This window comes from Lepus europaeus, chromosome 16, assembly GCF_033115175.1.
Source record: "Lepus europaeus isolate LE1 chromosome 16, mLepTim1.pri, whole genome shotgun sequence".
Lineage (NCBI taxonomy): Eukaryota > Metazoa > Chordata > Mammalia > Lagomorpha > Leporidae > Lepus > Lepus europaeus.
Window position 1 is genome coordinate 90,499,711 of NC_084842.1, and position 22,351 is coordinate 90,522,061.

At 59.1% G+C, this 22,351-nt stretch overlaps 1 protein-coding gene across 1 annotated transcript in view; it reads left to right on the top strand.

The window, feature by feature from the left end:
* ZFYVE28 (zinc finger FYVE-type containing 28) overlaps positions 1 to 22,351 on the top strand; it is a 121,649-nt gene that overhangs the window by 81,284 nt on the left and 18,014 nt on the right. The window contains exon 9 of the mRNA XM_062212943.1: positions 21,693 to 21,847. Coding sequence (XP_062068927.1) covers positions 21,693 to 21,847 — 155 coding nt within the window. The remainder of the gene's footprint in view (positions 1 to 21,692; positions 21,848 to 22,351) is intronic.

Consider the following 22,351-nt stretch of genomic DNA (forward strand, 5'->3'; position numbering starts at 1 on the left):
CCGTTTGTTTGTTTGTTTGACAGGCAGAGTGGACAGTGAGAGAGAGAAAGGTCTTCCTTTTCCGTTGGTTCACCCTCCAATGGCCGCTGCAGCCGGCGCACTGCGCTGATCCGAAGGCAGGAGCCAGGTGCTTCTCCTGGTCTCCCATGGGGTGCAGGGCCCGAGCACTTGGGCCATCCTCCACTGCACTCCCGGGCCACAGCAGAGAGCTGTACTGGAAGAGGGGCAACCGGGACAGAATCTGGCGCCCCGACCGGGACTAGAACCCGGTGTGCCGGCGCCGCAGGTGGAGGATCAGCCTAGTGAGCTGCAGCGCCAGCCCTCCTGCCCCATTTTTTAAGAGTTTATCCTTCAACTCCTAAAAATATAAGCAAGGATGTCTGGACAGAGGCACGGCCCACGCGCGTCCCTGCCGCTCACGGCTTCCCAGCCTTGCTTTCCTGGAGTCCTGCCGGAGCCTGCCCTTGGTACTCTCCAGGGATCCCCGCTTTGCTTTGCAACCGAGCCCCCCGGCAGCGTGGCGGGGCCGGCGCGCACCCACTGAGGCCCTGGTGCCGGCCTGGGCTGGGATCCAAGCCCCTGCTCTGGCAGGCAGGGCTGCAGTGAGGAGCCTCAGCCGGCCTCCTCCGTGCCTCTGGATGTGGCCACAGCCCGTGGGTGGGTTCTCCCTGGGAGGCTGCGGGATGGCTGGCTGCTCAGCCCCCTGGTCAGTGGACTGTCTTTCTGCAAGGCTGATTGGAGACGTCACAGACGCTCTCACAGAACAGCGTCACTGTCCTGCTGCTGACCTGCCCAGGGGACCGCATGTGGGCACCCACCCTGTCCAGAAATTTCTCCCACCAGGGACACCACTCTGCGCATGGAGCCTCAGCTTCCTGGACCTCGTGCACTCAACTGAGCCAAAAACTGCCCAAGCTCACCGAGAAAAGCAGAGGACCCTCCGGGGGCCTCATCTCCCACAGAGGTGTTTCTGGAAGGAGCCGAGGATCGGGGGGGGAGGGGGGCACAAAGCAGGTGGTCTGGTGATTGTGGCAGCAGTGCGCTGGGTCCAGGACCTCAGACAGCGGTGCCCGGGGCCCAGCCGCACCCCCGGGTCAGCCGGCAGCACATTGGCCCGTCCTGTCCACACTCATTTGTGTCACAAGCAGGTGCTGGAGACCCCCTGAGGGAGGGGTCAGGCGTGGCCAGTCCTCAGGGAGCATGGTCTTGCATCAGGATGGGAGTAGCTGCTATTAAGACCAAGAGGACACCAGGAGCAAACAGTGAGACACTGGGCGCCTGGACATCTGGACGTTGGCAGGTGCTGGGTGATGAGCGGCTGGTCTTAGGCACAGGTGTGCTCACTTCGCCCACATGGCAGCCAGAGTGAGCAAGGCCAAGACGCTGGCCCTCTGCCCTGCTCTGTGCCTGGAAGAGGCTGGACCCCTCTGCCTCTGCCTGCAGCGAGCCCCTGCCGCTCTCCCTCGCCTGGACCCGTCTGGGGACCCATGGGTCTGGCAGGTGCCTCTGCACGTGGCATGGAGGGCGCAGGTAAGCAAGGCTGGGGGGCCCCTGTGTACTCCAAGGAGCTGAGACGTGTGGGACTGAGGCCGAGGATCTGCCTGTGGGGCCGGATTTCCCGCTTCTGGAGAGACAGAAGGTGGCCCCCGGCGGGAGGGCAGGGGGGACCCACGCAGGCAGGAGGTGGGTCTGGAGTCTGGAACCAAGGCCCCAGCCCGCAGAAGCCCCGCTCTGCGTGTTTCCCCAGGCCCTGGCCGGTTCTGCCAACACCATTGTCCGGGGTACTGGCCTGGTAGGAATGTTCCAGAACCTGCGTCCTTCTGTTTTCACTGGCCCTCTTCTTTTGAAAAGTTGATGTTTTTAAAACCTCGCTTTCCCCTGGCGTCGGCCCATGCGTCCGGCACCGCTGTCCCTGCGGCCGGCTCTGTGGACGAGTGTGCCCTCCCCGCCGACGACGCCGGCTCCTCTTGTTGGGCGTTCTAGACGCAGGCCCTCTTCGTTGTAGAAGCTTTGGAACGACCAAAAGAAGGAAACAAAACGCCTCTCAGATCTTACGAGTGTTCGTGATTTTTTTTCCCCGTGTGACTTTTCGGCCATTTTTCTGCAAAGTCCTTGGAAGGGGCGGCTGCAGCGGAACCTTGCTCCCTCCTGAGGACGCCTGCTGGTGCCGCCTGTGTTTTCCGTGTCTGCCTCCTCTCGGAGCGGAGTTGGCCTGCGAGCAGTTTCCTCCCAGGCGCTTTGCCTCTGGGAGTGTCCTCTGGCCTCAGTCCTTGGTGGGGAGGCACAGACGTCCCAGGAAACGCCGTGGGGGTGCTGTGCCGTGCCAACGCTGGCGACTCAGTTTCTCAACCTGAGAGGCCAACCGGGTGCCCCGGCCCTGTCTGCGCGTCTCTGAGCGGCGAGCTCTGCGTGCCTTCCTGCTCCGTCTCACCTCTGCTGCCTGCCCGGGGACGGTTTCACCCTGTGCCCGTGGGGCTTCCTGTTTTCCTTACTGAAAACGCCCTTTCTCCTCCCTCCTACCAGCCGTTTGCTTTTGCTCATTGATGGCTTCGCTGTATCTGGTGTGGTCAGGTTGATAAGGATTCTAGAGACAGCTTTTGGTCCCTGGCCGGTTGTGGGTGACTGTGCGTGGCACGTGCCACGTTTCTCCTGCTCCAGGTTCTCCTGGTCTTTGCCGTCCGAGGGCGTGACTGTCGGGGGCCCTGGCTCGGAAGTCTTGGAAACCGTCACTGCTTGTCACGGCCCAGAGGCTCGCCTGCCCCTGGAACCCAGCTCGGCGGGGATTCCCTGCCCTGCCCGGCCGTCACCAGCTCAGCCGACCTCCCTGGCTGCGGCTTCAGGGAGAGTGCTAGGAGCCTCCTTGTCCCAGAGGAGAGGCTGAGCCCTGCCCTCGGCGGGAGCCACGTGCTCCTTCCTCGGAGCCTGGCAATGGCCGACGGCTGACGCTGGGGCCGTGGAGAGCTGGGCTGCAGTACTGTGCTTCCTCCCTCCCGGGGGTGTACTCGGGAGGACACGCACAGGGAGCAAGGGGAGCTGAAGTCAGGAACTGGCTGCAGGACTCGAGCCTCAGTTTTGTTGTCTGCAAAATGGGCGCAGGAGAGCCCTCAGGTCCCCTGACGTCTTGAGGCACCACAGGAGGCCGAGGCGCCCGGGGTCGCAGTGCCTCACCACTGTCTCCGCTCAGTGCCACTTGTCCCTGGCCGCGCCCTGCCTCGCCTCCTCCCCCGGGATTGTCACCCGGCCTGTTCCTTGCCATCTCTGCTGTTGCCAGCCTGCCTGTGGCTGCCTCGTCATCATATCGGCACTTCACCGTCTGCTGGCCCATGCGCACTGTTCTCCTGACCGCTAACATCCCACAAGTGCTTGGTCCTGTGGGTTCCCGCCCCGGCTTCAGCTTCTCATTCGGACTGCTGCTTCCCGCCCGGCTCCTTCTCTGGGGGGCTCTGTCTCTTGAGGGGTTGGGGACCCTGGCTCAGATGTGTCAGGGCCCTCGGGTGCCCTGCCTTCAGCCTCAGGTGGCTATGGCTGCAGAGAGCCTGCACCCTGCCTTCAGCACCATTGAGCAGTAACGGCTTGAGGTCCACGGGGCCTCCCTTGGGCCACGGAGGGCCCTGCAGCCCTCAGCCCGGGCCAATGCCAGGCAGGGGCAGGCAACAGTTGGCCCTGGGTAGATGAGCTGCTGGTCAGTGCCCTGAGTGAACCCCTATCCCAGGCAAGCTCTTGTCCAGGGGCCCCCACAGTCCCCCTGCCCTGAGTGGACCCCTGTACCTGGTGAGCTCCTGTCCAGGGGCCCCCATGGTCCCCCTGCCCTGAGTGGACCCCTGCACCTGTGAGCTCCTATCCAGGGGCCCCCACGGTCCCCCTGCCCTGAGTGGACCCCTGCACCTGGTGAGCTCCTGTCCAGGGGCCCCCGCGGTCCCCCTGCCCTGAGTGGACCCCTGTACCTGGTGAGCTCCTGTCCAGGGGCCCCCGCGGTCCCCCTGCCCTGAGTGGACCCCTGTACCTGGTGAGCTCCTGTCCAGGGGCTCCCGCGGTCCCCCGGCCTTGAATGGACCCCTGCACCTGGTGAGCTCCTATCCAGGGGCTCCCGCGGTCCCCCTGCCCTGAGTGGACCCCTGCACCTGGTGAGCTCCTGTCCAGGGGCCCCCGCGGTCCCCCTGCCCTGAGTGGACCCCTGTACCTGGTGAGCTCCTGTCCAGGGGCCCCCGCGGTCCCCCTGCCCTGAGTGGACCCCTGTACCTGGTGAGCTCCTGTCCAGGGGCTCCCGCGGTCCCCCGGCCTTGAATGGACCCCTGCACCTGGTGAGCTCCTATCCAGGGGCTCCCGCGGTCCCCCTGCCCTGAGTGGACCCCTGCACCTGGTGAGCTCCTGTCCAGGGGCCCCCACGGTCCCCCTGCCTTGAATGGACCCCTGCACCCGGTGAGCTCCTATCCAGGGGCTCCCGCGGTCCCCCGGCCTCGACAGTCTGGAAGGACGTGTTTTCCTTTCCACGGGTCTGGTGCTAGGGTCGCTGGGCGTGGTCCTCCGTGGACCCTTCCAGGTAGGGACGGGCAGGGACAATGTGCCGCTGAGCCAGCTACCAGTCAGTGACCCGAGACACAGTGGAGCTGTCCCCTGCCTGGCAGGGCCCTCAGTGCTGGCCTCCAACAGGCTCCCAGTGGAAAGGGGGCCTCTAGCAGGGCTGCTGGGGCTCAGTGGGAGACGAGCCCGGGATGGGGGTGATGGGGAGACTCAGGGCAGCCGGCCCAGCCTTCCCTGGAGGCTGCGGGACCCCGGGCAGCAGATCCTGCCCCGCAGGCCTCGGCCGCTTCCCGCCGGCAGGTGCTGGCCTGGCCACTGCAGCTGCACTCCCTGGGCTGCTGCCCATAGCCTCCCAGCCACTTCCCCCACAGAAGGAAAGACGAGAACGACCGAGCAGCTTAGACTGGGAATGGTGTAGGCTCCTGAAAAACAGATCGGGCAGATCAGCTGCTTGTGAGCAACAGGCTGACACCGAGTGAGATGGGGACGAGACCAGAGCTGGGGCAGGCTGGGAGGGCCTGTTCTCCCCACGCCACTTGCTGGCACTGGCCGTGCAACCCCAGGTGTGACAGCCGGGTCACTGAACCCCCTGGAAGAGCGGTGACCTGGACCTCGAGCACCAGGTGCTTCCCCTGCTGAGCCACCGCTGGCCGGCCTGGCCGAGGGGGCAGCTGGCCCTTCAGCTGGACCTGACCCACCGGCGCTGCTGGCAGCCGGCCTCACAAGGGCCCCGTGCCTGTGGCCTTGCCCCGCAGCCTGGCCTTGGGTCTCCGGCACCATCCGCACCCCGTCCCCTTCCCGGCCATCGCCATCATCCTCCAGGGCGCAGATCGCTCCTCCTGCCGTTTGCTCACGGCCCCATCCCACAGTGTGGTCGGGGCCAGGGAGAAGCCAGCCTGGCTGCAGGAGAGGCAGAGTGCTGGGTGGGGCAGCCCGTGTGCGGGCCCCAAGGTGGTGGCCTGTGCTGACACCTGAATGAGGGGGAATGAAGCTGACCCGGGAGCAGGAGCTGTAAGGGCCCAGATGCCAGGCAGGAGCAGGGGGGACACGGAGGAGAGCGGGGGTGTGTGTGAGTGCATGTGCATGTGTGTATATCAGTGTGTGTGTGTGTGTGACTATTTGTGTGTTTGTATATTTGTGTTTATACATGTGTATTGGTGTGTTGGAGTGTGTATATGTGTGTATGAGTGTTTCTGTGTATGTATGTGAATGCATATGTCTGTATACATACGTGTATATGAGTATTTTTGTGTGTATTTGTAGTTTTGTGTTTGTATTTGTGTGTGCGTATGTGTGTATATGTGGATGTATGTGTGGATATGTTTGTATATGTGTATGTATGTATGTATGTATATGTGTTTATGTATATATGTGTATGTGTATGTCTATATGTGTATTGTGTTGTGTGTATATATGAGTGTGTATATATGTATGTATGTGTGTATATGTATGTATGAGTGTAGCTTGGTAATGAGTGTATATGTGAGTGTATGAGTATGTATATATGAGTGTGTATGTATGTATATGAGTGTACACATGAGTGCGTATGAGTACATATATGTGAGTATATATGTGTGTATATGAGTGTGTGTATATATGCGAGTGTACATGTGTGTATATATATGTGTGTGTATGAGTATATGTGTATACATGAATATGTGTATGTATGAGTATATATGTGAGTGTGTATATGTACATGAGTGTATATCTGTGTATATGTGAGTGTTTATGTGTGTATATATGTGTATGTGAGTGTGTAGATGTATATGCGAGTGTGTATGTGTGTACATGAGTGTATATCTGTGTATGTGAGTGTGTATGTGTACATGAGTGTATATCTGTGTATGTGAGTGTGTACATGTATATATGTGAAGTGTTTATACATGTGTTTATATGTGTGTATATGAGATGTATATATACGTGCGTGTACATGTAAGTGTGTATATATGTGTGTGTATATGTGAGTGTGTGTATATGTGTGTGTGAATGTGTGTATGTATGTGTATATGTGTTTCTATGTGTGTGTAGAATGTGTATATGTGAAGTGTGTATATATGTGTGTGTTTATATGTGTGTATATGTGTGTATGAGGTGTGTATATATGTGTGTATACATGTGAGTGTGTACATATGTGTGTATGTGTGTGAGTGTGTATGAGTGTGTATATGTGAGTGTATATATATGAGTGTGTATGTGAGTGTGTGTATATCTGTGTGTATGAGTGTGTATATATGTGAATGTGTGTATGTGTGTCTATGTAAGTGTGCGTATTTATGTGAGTATGTGTGTATATGTGAGTGTGTGTATATGTGAGTATGTGTGAATGTGTGTATGTATAGGTATATATGTGAGTGTGTGTATGTGTGTATATGTGCATGAGTGTATATATGTGAATGTGTGTATATATGTGAGTATGTGTGAATGTGTGTATGTGTGTATATATGTGTGTATGTGTGTATATATATGTGTGCGTGAGTGTATATATGTGAATGTGTGTATGTGTGTCTATGTGAGTGGTGAGTGTGTGTATGTGAATGTGTGTATGTATGTGTATATGTGAGTGTGCGTATATATGTGAGTATGTGTGTATATGTGAGTGTGTATATGTGAGTATGTGAATGTGTGTATGTATAGGTATATATGTGAGTGTGTATGTGTGTGTATATGTGAGTGTGTGTATGTGTGTGTATATGTGCATAGTGTATATATGTGAATGTGTGTATATATATGAGTATGTGTGAATGTGTGTATGTGTGTGTATATATGTGTGTATGTGTATGTATATGTGTGCATGAATGTATATATGTGAATGTGTGTATGTGTGTCTATGTGAGTGTGTGTATGTGAATGTGTGTATGTATGTGTATATGTGAGTGTGCGTATATATGTGAGTATGTGTGTATATGTGAGTATGTGAATGTGTGTATGTATAGGTATATATGTGTGTATGTGTGTGTATGTGAGTGTGTGTGTATGTGCATAGTGTATATATGTGAATGTGTGTATATATGTGAGTATGTGTGTATGTGTGTGTATATATGTGTGTATGTGTATGTATATGTGTGCATGAGTGTATATATGTGAATGTGTGTGTGTCTATGTGAGTGTGTGTGTATGTGCGTGTGAGTGTGTGTGTGGATGCAGTGGGGTTTGGAGGGGACTCAGTGCTGCTATGGTTCTGTGGACAGGATTTTTCCTGAGGGGAGGAGCAGCGGCAGGGGCAGTGCCGTGAGGCTGGGGGCCGCACGCCCGGTGTGTTCACGGCCGCCTTAAGGGGCTCTGCTGAGTATATTGGTGACAGCAAATGGCAGCAAGTGAGGGCTCTGTTCCTCCGTGCCTGGCCACCACTTTCTGTGGCCAGCTTTTTGATGGATTCAAGCATTCACGCGCTTGAGCGGGCAGAGAGAGCCCCGTAGATGCCCACAGCAGCCCTGGCCACGCTGGGACCTGGGAGCTCCGCCCAGGACCCCCACGTAGGTGCAGGCACACACCTGGCCGTGCTAACTCCGGCTTCCTCAGAAGTGTGGTTTGCCTTCTCCTAAGGAGAACCAAGTCCGGCTTCTCTCCAGCTCCCGTGCACCAGATGTGCTCGGAGGCGAGGCACCTGCCGGGCTGTGGCTGCTGCTTTCCGGCAGGCTGGTGTGGGCTTGCTGAGTCCCCTGTGCATTCCACGTGCGGGCTCTCTGGGACACATGTGGCCCACGTGCGTTTTCTCCCTGACTGTGGCTTGTCTCCTCCTAGCTGTGTCATTTGGAAAGTGGAAGTTCATAATGTGATCAAGCCCGGTTGATCGTTTTCTGCTAGGGATTGTGATTTTGGTGTGGTATCTAAGAATCGCTTTCATAACCCAAAGCCACTCGAGTTTTTCCTGTTTCCTTTTGGAAGTTCTATTTTTAGGCCTGTATTCCATTTGGAGTTCATGTCTATGTATGAAATGGGATGTGGATCAGAGTTCTGTTTTGCATAAGCAGTCAGTTCTTTCAGATGTATTCTCTCCACCTGGCTTCCCACCTTTGCCAAAATCAGTTGGCATTATTTGTGCCTAAAGTATAGTTAGAGGTGCTGGCACTGTGGCTTAGCAGGTTAAGCCACCATCTTCAGTGCCAGCATCACATATGGGCACCGGTTCAAGTCCCAGCTGCTCCACTTCCCATCCAGCTCCCTGCTAATGCTCCTGGGAAAGCAGTGGGGGGTGGCCCAGGTCCTTGGTCCTCTGCACCACGTGGGAGATCTGTATGAGGCTCCTGGCTCCCAGCTTCAGCCTGGCCCAGCCCTGGCCGTTGAGGGCCATTTGGAGAGTGAACCAGCAGATGGAAGACCTCTTGCTCTCTGTCTCCCTCTGTTGCTGTGACTCTAACTTTGAAATAAATGGATAAATCTTAAAAAAAAAAAAAATCAGAATTCCCCGTGAAGCCAACCGGGCCTGGCATTGTCTTCATGGGAAGATCTTTAATTGCAAGTTCCATGACTTTATTGGCTGTTTATCAGCCCTGTCTTACGTGGTGGGTGGAAGAGCCGCTTGGTGCCCAGTCTCCACTCCGTGCTCCTGAGTGGCCCTCGGACCCAGTGACAACACCCAGTAGGCCCCTGCCCAGCCCCCTCCAGGGCTCCTCCTCTCCCGGCCCCTTGGCATCAGACCCTTGGTGGCTCGACCCAGCGTAGCAGTCAGCTCTGTCACCATGAAGTACCTGGCGCAGGCCGCGCTATGAAGAAGAGAGGTTTCTTTTGGCTCGTGATTCTGGGTTGCGAGGTTAGGCTTGCTAAGATTTGGTGATGCCCTTGTTGCTGGCAGAGCCCTGGGGACAGAGCCAGGAGCGAGCCGGTCTGGTGTCTGACACCACAGGGGTTCAGTCGTGGGGCGCCCACTCATGACAACTAGTCCTCATGGACCCCCATGGACCCTACCCCGACCACCACAGTCAGACTGAGTCTCCCCCGCTCAATACGTCAGTGGGGGCCTTGGGGGGACGCTCAGACCCTCTGCAGACCACCGCACCCCGCCCACCCAACCAGCTCCTACCCCACATCCCGCATGGCCTTCCACATCCTGCAGCTAAACCCGAGTTTGTTCCTAGACACCCACCCCGCGCTCTCCTGCTCCTGGTCCTTGTCTGTTCTCTGGGCGGCTGGTTCTTCCCCACCCCCACCCCCCAACCACACACACACACACTGTTCCTCCTGCCCACCTGCACCAGGCCGCCACCCGACACGGGGAGCTGCGCCACGTGGGCCCCATGGCCAGCGTCGAGCAGGCATTCTGCGGTCACCCCCCCTTCCCCAACTATCAGACTCCAGCTCCGTGGCTGCCTGCAGGGCCCATCCTGGGCCACCCCATGTACCTTGTGCACTGTGGCACCGCGTCCTTCCTGCCGTCTCTCCCAAGCACCTGCACGTGACTCGGGATCCTTGCTTGGTCTCCATATAAAGGTTGTGCCAAGGGCTGACAGGCAGCAGGGTCTGGGAGGACATCCTGGGAGCCAGGCCCAGCGGTACTTGTCTGGGTCTCTCACATCCTTTTTTTTTTTTTTTTTTTTTTGACAGGCAGAGTGGACAGTGAGAGAGAGAGAGAGAGACAGAAAGGTCTTCCTTTGCCGTTGGTTCACCCTCCAATGGCCGCTGCGGCCGGCACGCTGCGGCCGGCGCACCGCGCTGATCCGGTGGCAGGAGCCAGGTGCTTCTCCTGGTCTCCCATGGGGTGCAGGGTTCAAGGACCTGGACCATCCTCCACTGCCCTCCCGGGCCACAGCAGAGAGCTGGCCTGGAAGAGGGGCAACCGGGACAGAATCTGGCGCCCCAACCGGGACTAGAACCTGGTGTGTCGGCACTGCAGGTGGAGGATTAGCCTAGTGAGCCACGGCACCGGCCAGTCTCTCACATCCTTGATTCTGAACCCCAGACTCCTGCCCCTGCAGCTTGAGGGCTGTGCCCACCTCTGCGTTCGTTCTGGTGCAGCCCCAGGGCCTCGGCTTGCCTGGGCTCACACATACCGGAACAGGGTCCATAGCCACAGCCTGGCGTGTGGAGCATGTGGACCTTGGTGGGTGTGGGAGGCTGCCATGCAGGGGCCAGCTCCAAAAAGCAGGTGCTCCAAGGGGGTGCGTGTGGACAGCAAGGCCACTTGCAGGGGACTCCCCAGTCAAGGGGCGGAGCACTTGGTCAGCACCAGCCCCTCCTAAGCTACCGGCTGTGGCCCAGCAGCGGCACTGGGACCCGTGCTCCGAGGACGGCTGGTGGGTCTGGACGGGCGCACGAGCTGCTCATGTGGCCACGAGATGTGTGTGGGAGAGGCACTCCAAAGGTTCCATGGGAAATGGATCAAAAAGTTGATTTTGGTGCCAAACACTGACGCCCATGCGTGGTCTCTCCCTGCGGCACATTTCGGTGAACTTTGTGAAGCGCGTGCGTGTGTGCACCCTGCTTCCCTGCACTCCCCCGTCTCAGACTCCTTGGCTGAGGCAGGGCCGTGAGGGGCCAGGTGGGCATCTCCAGGCCAGGCCCCTCGTGGTCCCTGGCCCCTGGCCTGCAGCGGGAGAGGTGAGGCCGGCCCGGGGAGCTGACTTCCTGAGAGAGGGGGTGAGCCCGGGGCATAAGCAGCTGCTCTGGGGCCCCCGGAGACAAGGCGTGGCCTCATGGCTCTGCCACACCCCACCTCCAGGCCTGGAAGCCGTCCTACACGTGGATGACGCTGGGCAGGGCAGATGGGCTCGGGGCCTGGTGGGAGGCAAGACGTGATACACACTCACAACTTGCAGCCCCGCAAGTGTGTGCTCAGTGCACACACACATTCCCATACACACGGGTTTCACCGGGGGGGCAAAGGGAGCGCCCCAGCTCCAGCCACCCTCGCCTGCAATGCTGAGGTGGGGAGGAAGCCTCACCAACCCCACTCGTGGGCACGGGGCTGAGAGGCCCAGAGACCCCCAAGTGGGGGTGGCCCGGACCGAGAAAGGCCCTGGAGGTGGCACCTGGGGCTGCCTCCCTTCAAGAGGCTTGGAGACTCCGGAGGCACCCGGGGCCCTCGTCCCCTCCTGGTCACAGCGTCTCCAGGGGGCTGTGACCTTTGCGGCCTCCGTGGGCAGCAGCACCCGCCACACCCACCTCTCCCTGTTCAGTGCCATTCGCGGCATGGTTACGGCGAACAAGCAGCTGTCGGCAACGCTCGGGCTCCCTCAGACGGGCTGCGCTGCATTGGTGTTTGGTGTGACTGCTGCCTCTGAATATTCGGTGCTTCCCGCTTCTGTTGGTTCATCCGTTCATTCGAGAGACAGCGAAGCTCCCTCCTCTGGTTCACTCCCAGGTGCCCGCGGCAGCCAGGGGCCCTGGGAACATGGGCCTCCCAGCGGACAAACTCAAGCCAGATCCTTGTGCTTCTTAAGGAATGGCCAGCCTCAGGTATTCTGTCATAGCAACGCGAAGCCGTAGCGGGCCTGGGACCCTGTGGCCCCAGGGGTCCAACAAGGCCGCATTCCTGTGGATGAGGGACTTAGTCCCTGGGCTATAACTGGCCCGGGGCGCGCCCTCAGGATGGGGTTCCGGGCTCCGCCTCTTGGTGGCTGTGCCGCAGCCGCTGCCGCAGAATCTCTGAGCTCAAACAGGAGTAGCTCCTTCTGTCACAGCCCCTGCCCCGATGGTGGGGGCCCTCGCGCTGAAGGCTCCTGGCTGCACCCCAGCCCCCGCCTCCGCTGTCACGTGGCCTCTCCTGTCTGTGTCTCCCCTTTGGCCCCTTCTAAGGACACGTGTGGATTCGGTGCCCGGCCAGCTAACAGGACGCTCTCACCTCGAGATCTCCAACTTCATACACCTGTCAGGTAGCAGAGCCTTCTCCACAGAGAGCAGAGCCACAGGTTCTGGGGGATTGGCATGGACATAGCACATTTGGATGTCCCAGCCTGTGTTTCTGACCGCCCAGCTGTCCCCGTCCCTGGAGGAGTCGCTGTGTCAGAGAGAGGGGCCGCGGCCGAGGCTGCTGCCCGGAGCCTTCGGTCTCAGCAGCCCATGCCGGGGAACTTCCTCCCCCAGACCTGCAGCAATGGAGTCAGGGAAGTCTGTTCCCAGAGGGCCCTCACGGCAGCGCTGCGCGCCGGGGTCGTCCTGGGGCAGGGAGGCGGAGCGGATGCAGCCGCTGTGCTGGCTGTGGGAGGAGCCAGACACGGGGTCAGAGAGAAGGGAGCTTGGGGCCAGGGCTCAGGGAAGGCCTCCCAGAGGAGGGCACTGGGTCAGGTCCCAGAGGAGCTGGGGCCCCTGCAAGTGTCCAGGAAAAGAGCATTCTGGGCCCCGGGGGAGGCTGAAGCCAGGCCTGGGTCTTCCCGGCAGCAGTGATGCACCTGCCACCTCCCAGGGGGCTGCACCGCAGTGCCTGTGGGCGTCTGAGCTGGGCAGGAGACTTGGGCCAGGTCAGGGGGCAGCCCCAGCCCAGAGCCCCTATGGCCGTCCGTCTTCTAGGAGACTGCCTGGCTCCGCTGGGATCAGGAGCTGCCACCGCGGAGTTCTGTGGCCTTGTGTGAGATGCCCGCCCATTGCTGGGGCGTCCACCTGCACATACAGGTCCCCACCTGTGCCGTCACCGGGTGTCTGCCTGCAGGTGTGAACCCCCATTGAGGATCCTGTGCCCGCCATGGGCCAGCAGTCAGACCAGTCTGTGTCCCCGGGGGTATCTCTCGCTGCAGCGTGGGTGCATATGACCCGTCACTCTCCTGTCAGCTGACCAAGGACGGCAGGCACAGGCGCTGGGGAGGGCGCGCTTCCTACTACCCCTCGGCAGGCCCGGGCTCTGGTGTGTGGCCCCACATCAGGACTCTGCCCGAATGCTTGGGTTTTGCTCCCAGTCCTTTGCCAACATCTTGGTGACTCAAACACACACCTGCCCACTGGGCTTCCCAGCCAGGCCGCACTACCACTCACCACACATTCAGTGCCTCGGACGGCGCCCAGTTACTGTGTCACAGCTCCAGCCTGACGTCTGACGTGGCCAGCCTGGGCTCTCTGCTCTGGGGCTTGAGTCAGGTTGGGGGGCAGTGCTGCCTGGCGTCTGGAGCCATCCACGTCCTTGTCCACGTTTCTTTTGGCATGAGGCAGGACACAGAGTTGTGCAGGAGCGTGGAGCTGTGGACTTGGCAGCCGCGGTGGCAGCTCACCCCTGCTCTGTGGGAATCCGGGGGCTGCCCGGTGCCTGCCAGATGGTCACTCCCTTGAGGGGCAGCCCTAAGGCTCAACTCCAAGTGGAGCAGCCAGGATTTGAACTGGTGCCCATAACAGGATGCCGGCACTGCAGGCAATGGCTTTACCTGCTACACCACAGTGCCAGCCCCTGAACTGTGTAACTCCTGGCTTGTAGCTGGTGCTTCATCCCTGATTATAGGGCAGGTGTGTGAGTGGATGGGTGGGTGGATGGATGGGCAGAAGACTGGATGAATGGAGAGACCAATGGGGAAGACTGGGTGCGTGGTTGGATGGATTAGATGGGAGTGGAAAGTTGGAGGAAAGGATAGACCGAGGGATGGAGAGATGGGCGAGGCACGGGGGCTGGCTGGGTAGACGGATGGGAGACGGGATGGATGGAGAGACAGACGGATGGGCGGACGGAAGGTTGGTGGGTGGGAGGGTGCGTGACCTTCAAGGAGCAGTCAGCCCAGCAGCTACATCAGGGCCTGTGTGGCTCATTAGATTGTGAGCTGTCCCAGCTTCTGTCCCCACATCGGCCCAGCCCCACCACGGGAGCCTGTGGATCATTTCTGCTCCTGTGTTTCTCCTACTTGGGCCTTTGAAACAGGGTCTCGAGGGTTCGCAGATTAATCCACAGGATGTCATAGCAAGAAACGTCTGTGTTGCTCTTTTGCAGGTTGGGATTCTCTCATTTATAGTCTCCTATAAATAAAGACAAAGTCCTTTTTCCTGTCTATACACGCAGTTACTCAGTCTTGCCCGCTTCGTATCGAGTTGGGCTTTGCTGCGGTCTTCCTGTTCAAAAGTGGTTGGAAAAAAAAGTGATGGGAATTGAAATTTTATTTGTTTGTTTAATATTTACTTATTTGATAGCGGCGCCGGCACCCTGGGTTCTAGTCCCGGTCGGGGCGCCGGATTCTGTCCCAGTTGCTCCTCTTCCAGGCCAGCTCTCTGCTGTGGCCCGGGAGTGCAGTGGAGGATGGCCCAAGTGCTTGGGTCCTGCACCCCATGGGAGACCAGGATAAGTGCCTGGCTCCTGCCTTCGGATCAGCGCGGTGCGCTGGCCGCAGCACGCCGGCCATGGTGGCCATTGGAGGGTGAACCAACGGCAAAGGAAGACCTTTCTCTCTGTCTCTCTCTCTCTCTGTCCACCCTGCCTGTCAAAAAAAAAAAAAAAAAAAAAAAAGATTTACTTATTTGAAAGGCAGAGTTAGAGAGAGAGAGACAGAGAGAGAGGTCGTCCATCCACTGGTTCACCCCCAAGATGGCCACAACGGCCAGAGCTGTACCAGGTCAAAGCCAGGAGCCAGGAGTTTCACACGGGCCTCCCACATGGGTGCCAGGGGCCCGCACACTTGGGCCTTTTCCCAGGCTATTAACAGGGAGCTGGATTGGGAGTGGAGCAGCCAGGAGTGACCCAGTGCCCATGAGGGATGCTGGCATCACAGGCCGTGGGTTTACCCGCAGTGCCACACGCTGGCCCCGAGAGGGCCTGGCCTTGAATCCTGCCCCCACTCCCCATGCAGCCATCGGCTGATGCAAACCCTGGGAAGAAGCAGTGATGGCTGCAGTCTGAGATCCTGGCCTTGGCTTGGCCCAGCCCCCGCCCCAGCAGTTACAAGTATGTGGGGAGTGAACCAACTAGTAAGATCTCTCTCTCTTTGCTGCTTTTCAAATAAAAATACATAATAACTTTTTTTTTAAAGTTTGGAAAATGGAATTTAAAAATGAGTTTGTTTATCTGAAAGGCAGAGAGAGAGCGATCGTCCACCTGCTGGTTCACTCCCCAAATGGCTCTAGCCAGGAGCCCGTAACTCCATTTGGGTCTCCTGTGTGGGTGGCAGGGCCCACGTACTTGGGCCATCTTCCATTGCTTTCCCAGCAGTGGACCAGAAGTAGAGCAACTGGGACTCAGATCAGCGCTCATTGGGATGCTGCTGTTGCAGGCCATAGCTTAACCTGCTGCGCCAAGCGCTGGTCCCCCAAAAGTTATTTTGGTGAAAACAAATTTGAAGTCAATGCTTAGTTTTTTGATAATACGCATTTCCATGAATTCTTTGCAGGCCGCTTGTACACACAGATCTCAAAATGTCCTGAACCAAATTTATGTCTGAATTCCATTTTCCGCGAACTTTCTGAAGTACCCTTGTGTGTGGGCGCAGTGACCGTGCACACCCTGTTCCCGCTTCCTCTGCTCCAGCCCTGAGCTCAGATGTCGCCGCTGTGCCGTTTGAGACTGGTGGGGCCGCCTGGACTTGCACGGTTTATCCAGAAGACGCAAGCCGACGGAGCCACTGCAGGGACATGGCCTGTCTTCAGGGAGAGAGAGGGGTGGGAGGCAGGACCCAGGAGGCAGCCACCACGGGGCGTCTGGAAGTTACACACTGCAGTACCGTTGTCACCTGGTAGACACCACAGGCGACAAGAGCGTAGACGCTGGTGAGGTGTAGAACGGCCCTGGTGGGGTGGGTGCTCCCCCCAGCCTCTGTCTCGTGGCTCGCCGTCCCTTTGTGTCTTGCACCCGGACACATCTCGCCATCACTGCCCCCACGTTCCCCACAGGGCTGGCCCCTCTGGCACCAGCTGGCCTCAGCTCCGTCTTGCTCACAGGTGCTATTCCACCACTGGACTTGGTGTAGGGGTCACACAGGGGGTCTGACACGTCCCTGGGGCCCTGCCCCCTGCCCACTGTGTGTCCAGCATCCGTCTCAGGGAATCAGTGCCGTCATACAGCCAGTGTTGCTGGGTCTCCCAGTGTTCCGATAGCGACCATCCGAGTGGCCCCAGGCACAGGCTGGCTGGATGGGACCCAAAGCTCGGGCTCCGGGGGAGATCCTGGGTTCTGATTCTGATGTTCTGTTTTTTTTTTTTTTTTAATTTTTTGACAGGCAGAGTGGACAGTGAGTGAGAAAGAGAGAGAGAGAGAGAGAGAGAGAGGGAGGTCTTCCTTTTGCCGTTGGTTCACCCTCCAATGGCCACCGCGGCTGGTGGGCATCGCGCTGATCTGAAGCCAGGAGCCAGGTGCTTCTCCTGGTCTCCCATGCTGGTGCAGGGCCCAAGCACTTGGGCCATCCTCCACTGCCTTCCCAGGCCACAGCAGAGAGCTGGCCTGGAAGAGGGGCAACCGGGACAGAATCCAGTGCCCCGACCGGGACTAGAACCCGGTGTGCCGGCGCCGCAGGCGGAGGATTAGCCTAGTGAGCCGCGGCGCCAGCCTGATGTTCTGGTCTTCTGTTGCCTTCAGCCCTTCTCAGCCGAGCCAGCTCCCTGTGGGCAGGGGTGCTGTGACTTCTCTGTGCCAGTCTCGCAGTGGACCCCCGTGACTCTCTGTCCATCCACTGGCCTCCCCGCCGCTCTGCTGGCGCACCAGGCCATCAGGACAGAGCAGCAGGAGAAGGCTCTCGGGGAAAGCAGACTACGGTTGGGGGGTCTGACCCCCACGGCCTAACCAGCTTCAGTCCCAGTCTGCGGCAGGAGGTCCTGGTTCTACGCCACTCTGTAGGCTGCCGGCTGCCGGCTGCATGGCCTTGCCTGGCTCCTGCAGTCAGGGCTCAGCAGCGGTGGGACCCTCTGCGAGGGCCGGGGGCTGCCAGGCTGCTGCCTGAGGATGCCAAAGTGTTCCCTCGTTCGGATGTGGCCTAGCTGATGGAGCCAGCCTACTGACGGACGTTTACGTCTCAAACGGACCCTTCCACAGCCGTTTGCTCAGAGCTCACGTGAAAACCACGTGTCCGGTTGTAGGGTGGACCATCCGTGGCTTCTGGCGCATCCACACAGTCGCACAACCTTCACCACTGTCTGGTTCTACAGCGTTTTTACCGCCCCACAAAGAAACCCCGCCCCACTGGCTGTCACCCCGCCTCCGGCTGCTGCAGCCGCTGACCCACCTGTGGATCTGCAGCTCCGCCTGTTGCAGCCATTGCACGGAAGCCGAGTCGAGGCACTAACAGTGCTTTCCACAGTGGCACGATCGGCCACGTTTTGTTCATCCCTCACCTGTTCGCCAAAGCGCACCTGCTACACTGCCCCCCACCCCCGCAGTGTGCGAGGGCCCCCGCTTCCGCACATCTTCACCGTCCTCACCAGCACCTGCTGGCTTTCATGTTTTGAGAAGTACTCTATCCCAGACACCCTGGCGGGCGTAGAGCACCACGCTGCTGTCAGCTGGCTTTGCGTTCTCCAGGTGATCGTAACGACCAGCACCTGTTTCTGTGTTTGTCGTGGCCTGCGCATCTTCCTTGGGAAAATGTCGGTTCCAATCATTTCCTATTTTCAGCTGGGCTTTTTGTCTGTGTTGTCGAGCTGCAGGATTTGTTTCCGTACTCCAGACACGGCCCCTTACCAGACACCTGGTTTGCAGATATGGCCCCATGGCTTAAGTTTTCATTTACCAGATGGTATCCTACAAAGCATGGAAGTTTTTAATTTTGATGAAGTCCTCTTTCTGGTTTTTTTCTTCTGTTTTAGCCATTGGTTTACCCCGTCTGCCTGCAGAATCCATGGTTCTGGCACGCACGGTTCCGAGTTAGCCTTCGCACATGGTGGGAGGCGGGGTGCCCCCACCCTCTGCCGGGCGGCGCAGTTCCGTGAAGAGGCTCCTCTTTCCTCGGCACAGTGGCTGGGAACCAGCTGCCCCAGACGTGTGGGTGTGCATCTGGACTCTCAGTCCGCCCCACTGCTCGGAATGTCCGCCCCGTGCCAGAGCCGCAGTGTTTGGTGTTTGTTTTTTTTTTAATAAAGTTGATTTATTTGAAAGGCAGAGTTACAGAGAGAGCGTGAGAGATGGAGACAGAGGTCTTCATCTGCTGGTTCACTCCCCAAATGTCACAATGGCAGGAGCGGGGCTGAACAGGAGCCAGGAGCTTCTCCTGGGTCTCCCACGTGGGTGCAGGGGCCCAAGCACTTGGGCCGTCCTCTGCTGCTTTCCCAGGCCACAGCAGAGAGCTGGATGGGAAGTGGAGCAGCCAGGACCTGAACCGGCGCCCACACGGGATGCCGGCGTCGCACACCGCTGGCCCAGTGCCAGTCTTGATCACTGACGTCTCCTGTCAGATTGGAAGTCGCGAGGGTAAGCGCTCTGGCCTGGTTTTTCTTTTCAAGGTTGTTTGGCGTCCTGGGCCCCTCATGTTTCTGTTTGGACTTTAAGATGAGCTTGCGGATTTCTGCAAGGACACAGAGAGGCAGCGGCAGTTCAGTCTGCAGCGCAGACTCTGGAGATGAATTTGGGGGCGGCGCCGTCTCCCCAGGGTGAGAGCAGCCGTCTCCGCGTTGCTTCGGACCATCCCGTTCTCCCAGTGCGGTTCTGTAGCTCTCAGTTTCGCTCCTGCGCTGCTGTTACTCCAGATACCTTAACCTTTGCCGACGCTGTCGTAAGTGGAGTCACCCAACTTTTCAGGCTGAAATACGGCGCCGAGGAGCCCCAGGTGCAGCCCCGCGGCCCCTGGGTGGAGAGCCATCGCAGCCCAGGCCTCTGCCATCTGTTTGCCTCCTCTTCCCCGTGCCCGATTCCTTTTTGCCTCCTGTTCTTAAGTGTGCCGTCCAGACACACTGCTGTCTGCCATCACCACGCCCGGCCTGCAGAACTGGCTCATCTTTCCAAGCTGAACTCTGTCCCCACGAAACGCTGCCCCGTCCTCCCCTGCCCGTCTACTCTGTCCACGGGACGGACTGTTCAAGGAATCCTGCTCAGGTTCTGTGCTTCTGTGACTGCCTTATTTCACTCGGGACAGCGTCGCAAGGCTCCTCTCTTTCATCCTGGGTAACGCCCCAGTGTGCAGGTGGGCCACCTCGTGGTCAGCCATCCATCCATCTGGCCGTGCCTCCATGCACGCCTGGGTGGCTCCCCCTAGTGGCTGTCAGGAACAGTGCGGCTGTGGCACCACTGTGCAAGTTTCCCTCTAAGCCTCTGGTCTCAGCTCCCCAATGAGGCTGGGGGCGAAGATGGAAGTTGACCTCCCCCACGGTCAAGGGCCCACCCCATTCTCTTAGTTCCCTGGGGAGAGGGGGGAGCAGCAAGGCCCACACGCTGAAGGTCCCTGGCTTAGCCTCTGTGGAAATCGAGCCACCTGGGAGGGCAGAGCCACAGGTGATCCCCAGGTCCCTGCTGAGACCCGTTGCCACAGGCCGGCACCCCTGGCCTCCCATTGCTTCTCTGGGTTCCAGGGATGGACAAACCCATGCAGCCTTGCACCCCCCCACACACTGGGGCCTTTCCCAGCCCCAAGCCCCAGAGCCGGCACCAGAGCCGGCCACTGTCCTCGGGGCCTCGCGGGTCTCACCCTCGTGCTCCCAGGCCAGCTCAGCACTGGCACGTGGTTAGGTCCCCGTCACTCGCAGGCTCTGGCTCCTGTCACTTCCCTCCAAAAGATCTGAGGGGCCCCTGGCCTATGGAATTCGGGCGGCTCCAGTGCTCCTCCTCCAGGGCCACAACTCACCCTGCTCCCAGCCAGGCCCAGGGGCCCCAAATGCCGGAGGAAGCTGTCGGCGTCAAAGACCCAGCAAAGGGATCATCTGTCCGTATGAAGGGAAAACAGGGCGGGCCTCTGACGGCAGCTTTACAAAAAGCAAGCACCACTTCTAGATAGGCCGAAGGTTGTTGTACCTGTGAAACTGTGAGAGCGGGGGATTAAAAGGAACTGGAATGTGCGGGGTGCGGGCAGGTGTTCGGCCGAGCCGCTCCTGCATCTCCTGTAGGGGTGCTTGGGTCCACCTCTGGGCCCTGGCTCTCAGTGCCAGCCGCCTGCTGGGGCAGACCCTGGGATGTGGAGTGAAGGTTCCCGTAACTGGGTCCCTGCCGCCCACCGTGGGAGACGGTCTGAGATCTTGGCTCCCAGCTCTGACCCAGCCCAGCCCTGGTCCTTGTGCGCATCCGGGCAGTGAAGTAGCAGGTGAGGGAGCTCTGTCTGTCTCTGCCTCTCAAATCAGAAAAGGAAAATGTTTTCAAAAGTGAAATTGCGGGGCTGCCGCCATGGCCTGGCAGATGAAGCTGCCCTGCCGCTTGGGCGCTGGTTCAATCCCCAGCTGCTCCACTTCCAATCCAGCTCTCTGCTAATGCACCTGGGAAAGCAGTAGAAGATGGCCCATGTACTTGGGCCTCTGCCCCCATGTGGGAGACCCAGGAGAAGCTCCTGGCTTTGGATCAGCCCAGCTCCGTTTGTTATAGCCACTTGGGGAGTGAACCAGTGGATGGAATACCTCTGCCTCTGCCTCTCTGTAACTCTGCCTTTCAAATAAATAAATCTTTTAAAAAAGAAATTGCAAAAAGAAGTTGAGGACATTTCCTAGACGGTGCGACAAAAAGAGAAAGAGCTAGAGGACAGGCGATAATTGTTTTTAAGTGGGAGGGGCGGTGCTCACAGCCCCTGAGCTGGGCGCGGTGTTTCCGCAGCCCTGGCGAGAGGCAAGGGCTGGTGGGCGGTGCGTGTGTTTCCCGCGGCAGCCATGACCATGACACGATGCCACAGGCCGGGCCCAGGTCACAGAAACTGACCCTCAGGGTCTGCAGGCTGCAGCGGCTCCGTGGGAGGAGCCCTCCTGCCCCTCCAGGCCTGCCTGGCTCGTGGCTGCACCACGCCGGCCTCCACCTGCTCCGTGTGTCTGTGTCTCGGAACCACAGTGGCTGGGTTTTGGGCCCACAGTGTGACCCAGGACGCCCTCCTCATCCACAGACCCTTCACTGGACCTCACCACAGGAAACGGGGGGCCAGGGGCTGGGTGCACACGTTCAGTCCGGTGCAGCCGGCACAAGCAGTGACCCAGCAGGGAGTCGGTCTGTGGGGCTAAGCTGGGGACGCGAGATGGAGCGGCCTCAGCGTGAGTCAGCGGCAGCTTTCCGTAGCAGGAGACCTGGCGGAGGGACACGGAGGTGCTGGGCAGCAGAACAGAGGGCCCAGAGCAGGGAGAGGCTGCTGGGTGAGCGGCCTAGACATCACCTGAATCGAGGACAGGCTCCCGTCCCGGCTCGCTGGCCCCCTGCCTCCTCACACACCCCTGTTTGCTTCTCCATGCAGCGACTCTGCAGCCGCTTCCCGCCCCTCAGACCAGACTGGGCTGCAGGCAGCCCCCACGGCCACCCCCGCCACCCCCGCAGCCACGAGAGAGAAGATCCGATCCAGGTTCCGCGGCAGCCACGACCTCATCCACCGCCTCTTTGTCTGTATTTCAGGTGCGGGGCTCTGGGCCAGGGATGGGCACGCGGGCTTGAGGGCGTGCGTGGACCCTGGGGTGTGCGTGACCTCCCCCTGGCTTTGCCCTGTCTTGCCCTATAAATGCTCCCCCAAGAGGTGAGCTTTCCTTTCCATGAAGGGTGAGACAGAGGAAGGCACTCGCTCCACAGGGCCAGGGGAAGTGCCTTCGGCTGGGTGGGGGGTGGCAGCTGGGGCTGGGGAGGTGTGCCCAAGAGCAGGGCGCTGGGCACCGCCCTGGGCAGGCCCCACCCTGGGTGCCCGCATCCTGGGTCCGTATTGCAGTCTGTGGGCAGTTACTTGGGGTGTTGTGTGTGGTGCCAGGGTGGGAGCTTTGCAGGCACCCTGATGGTGGGCACAGCGTGCGGCTCCGTGTGTCCCTGGGCGAGTGGCCAGGGCTACTGACCTGCGGACGAAGCGCACGAACGTGAACAGCAGTACTGCCGCGTGGCCCTGACAGTTCTCGTGCCTCGCCTGCCATCCTG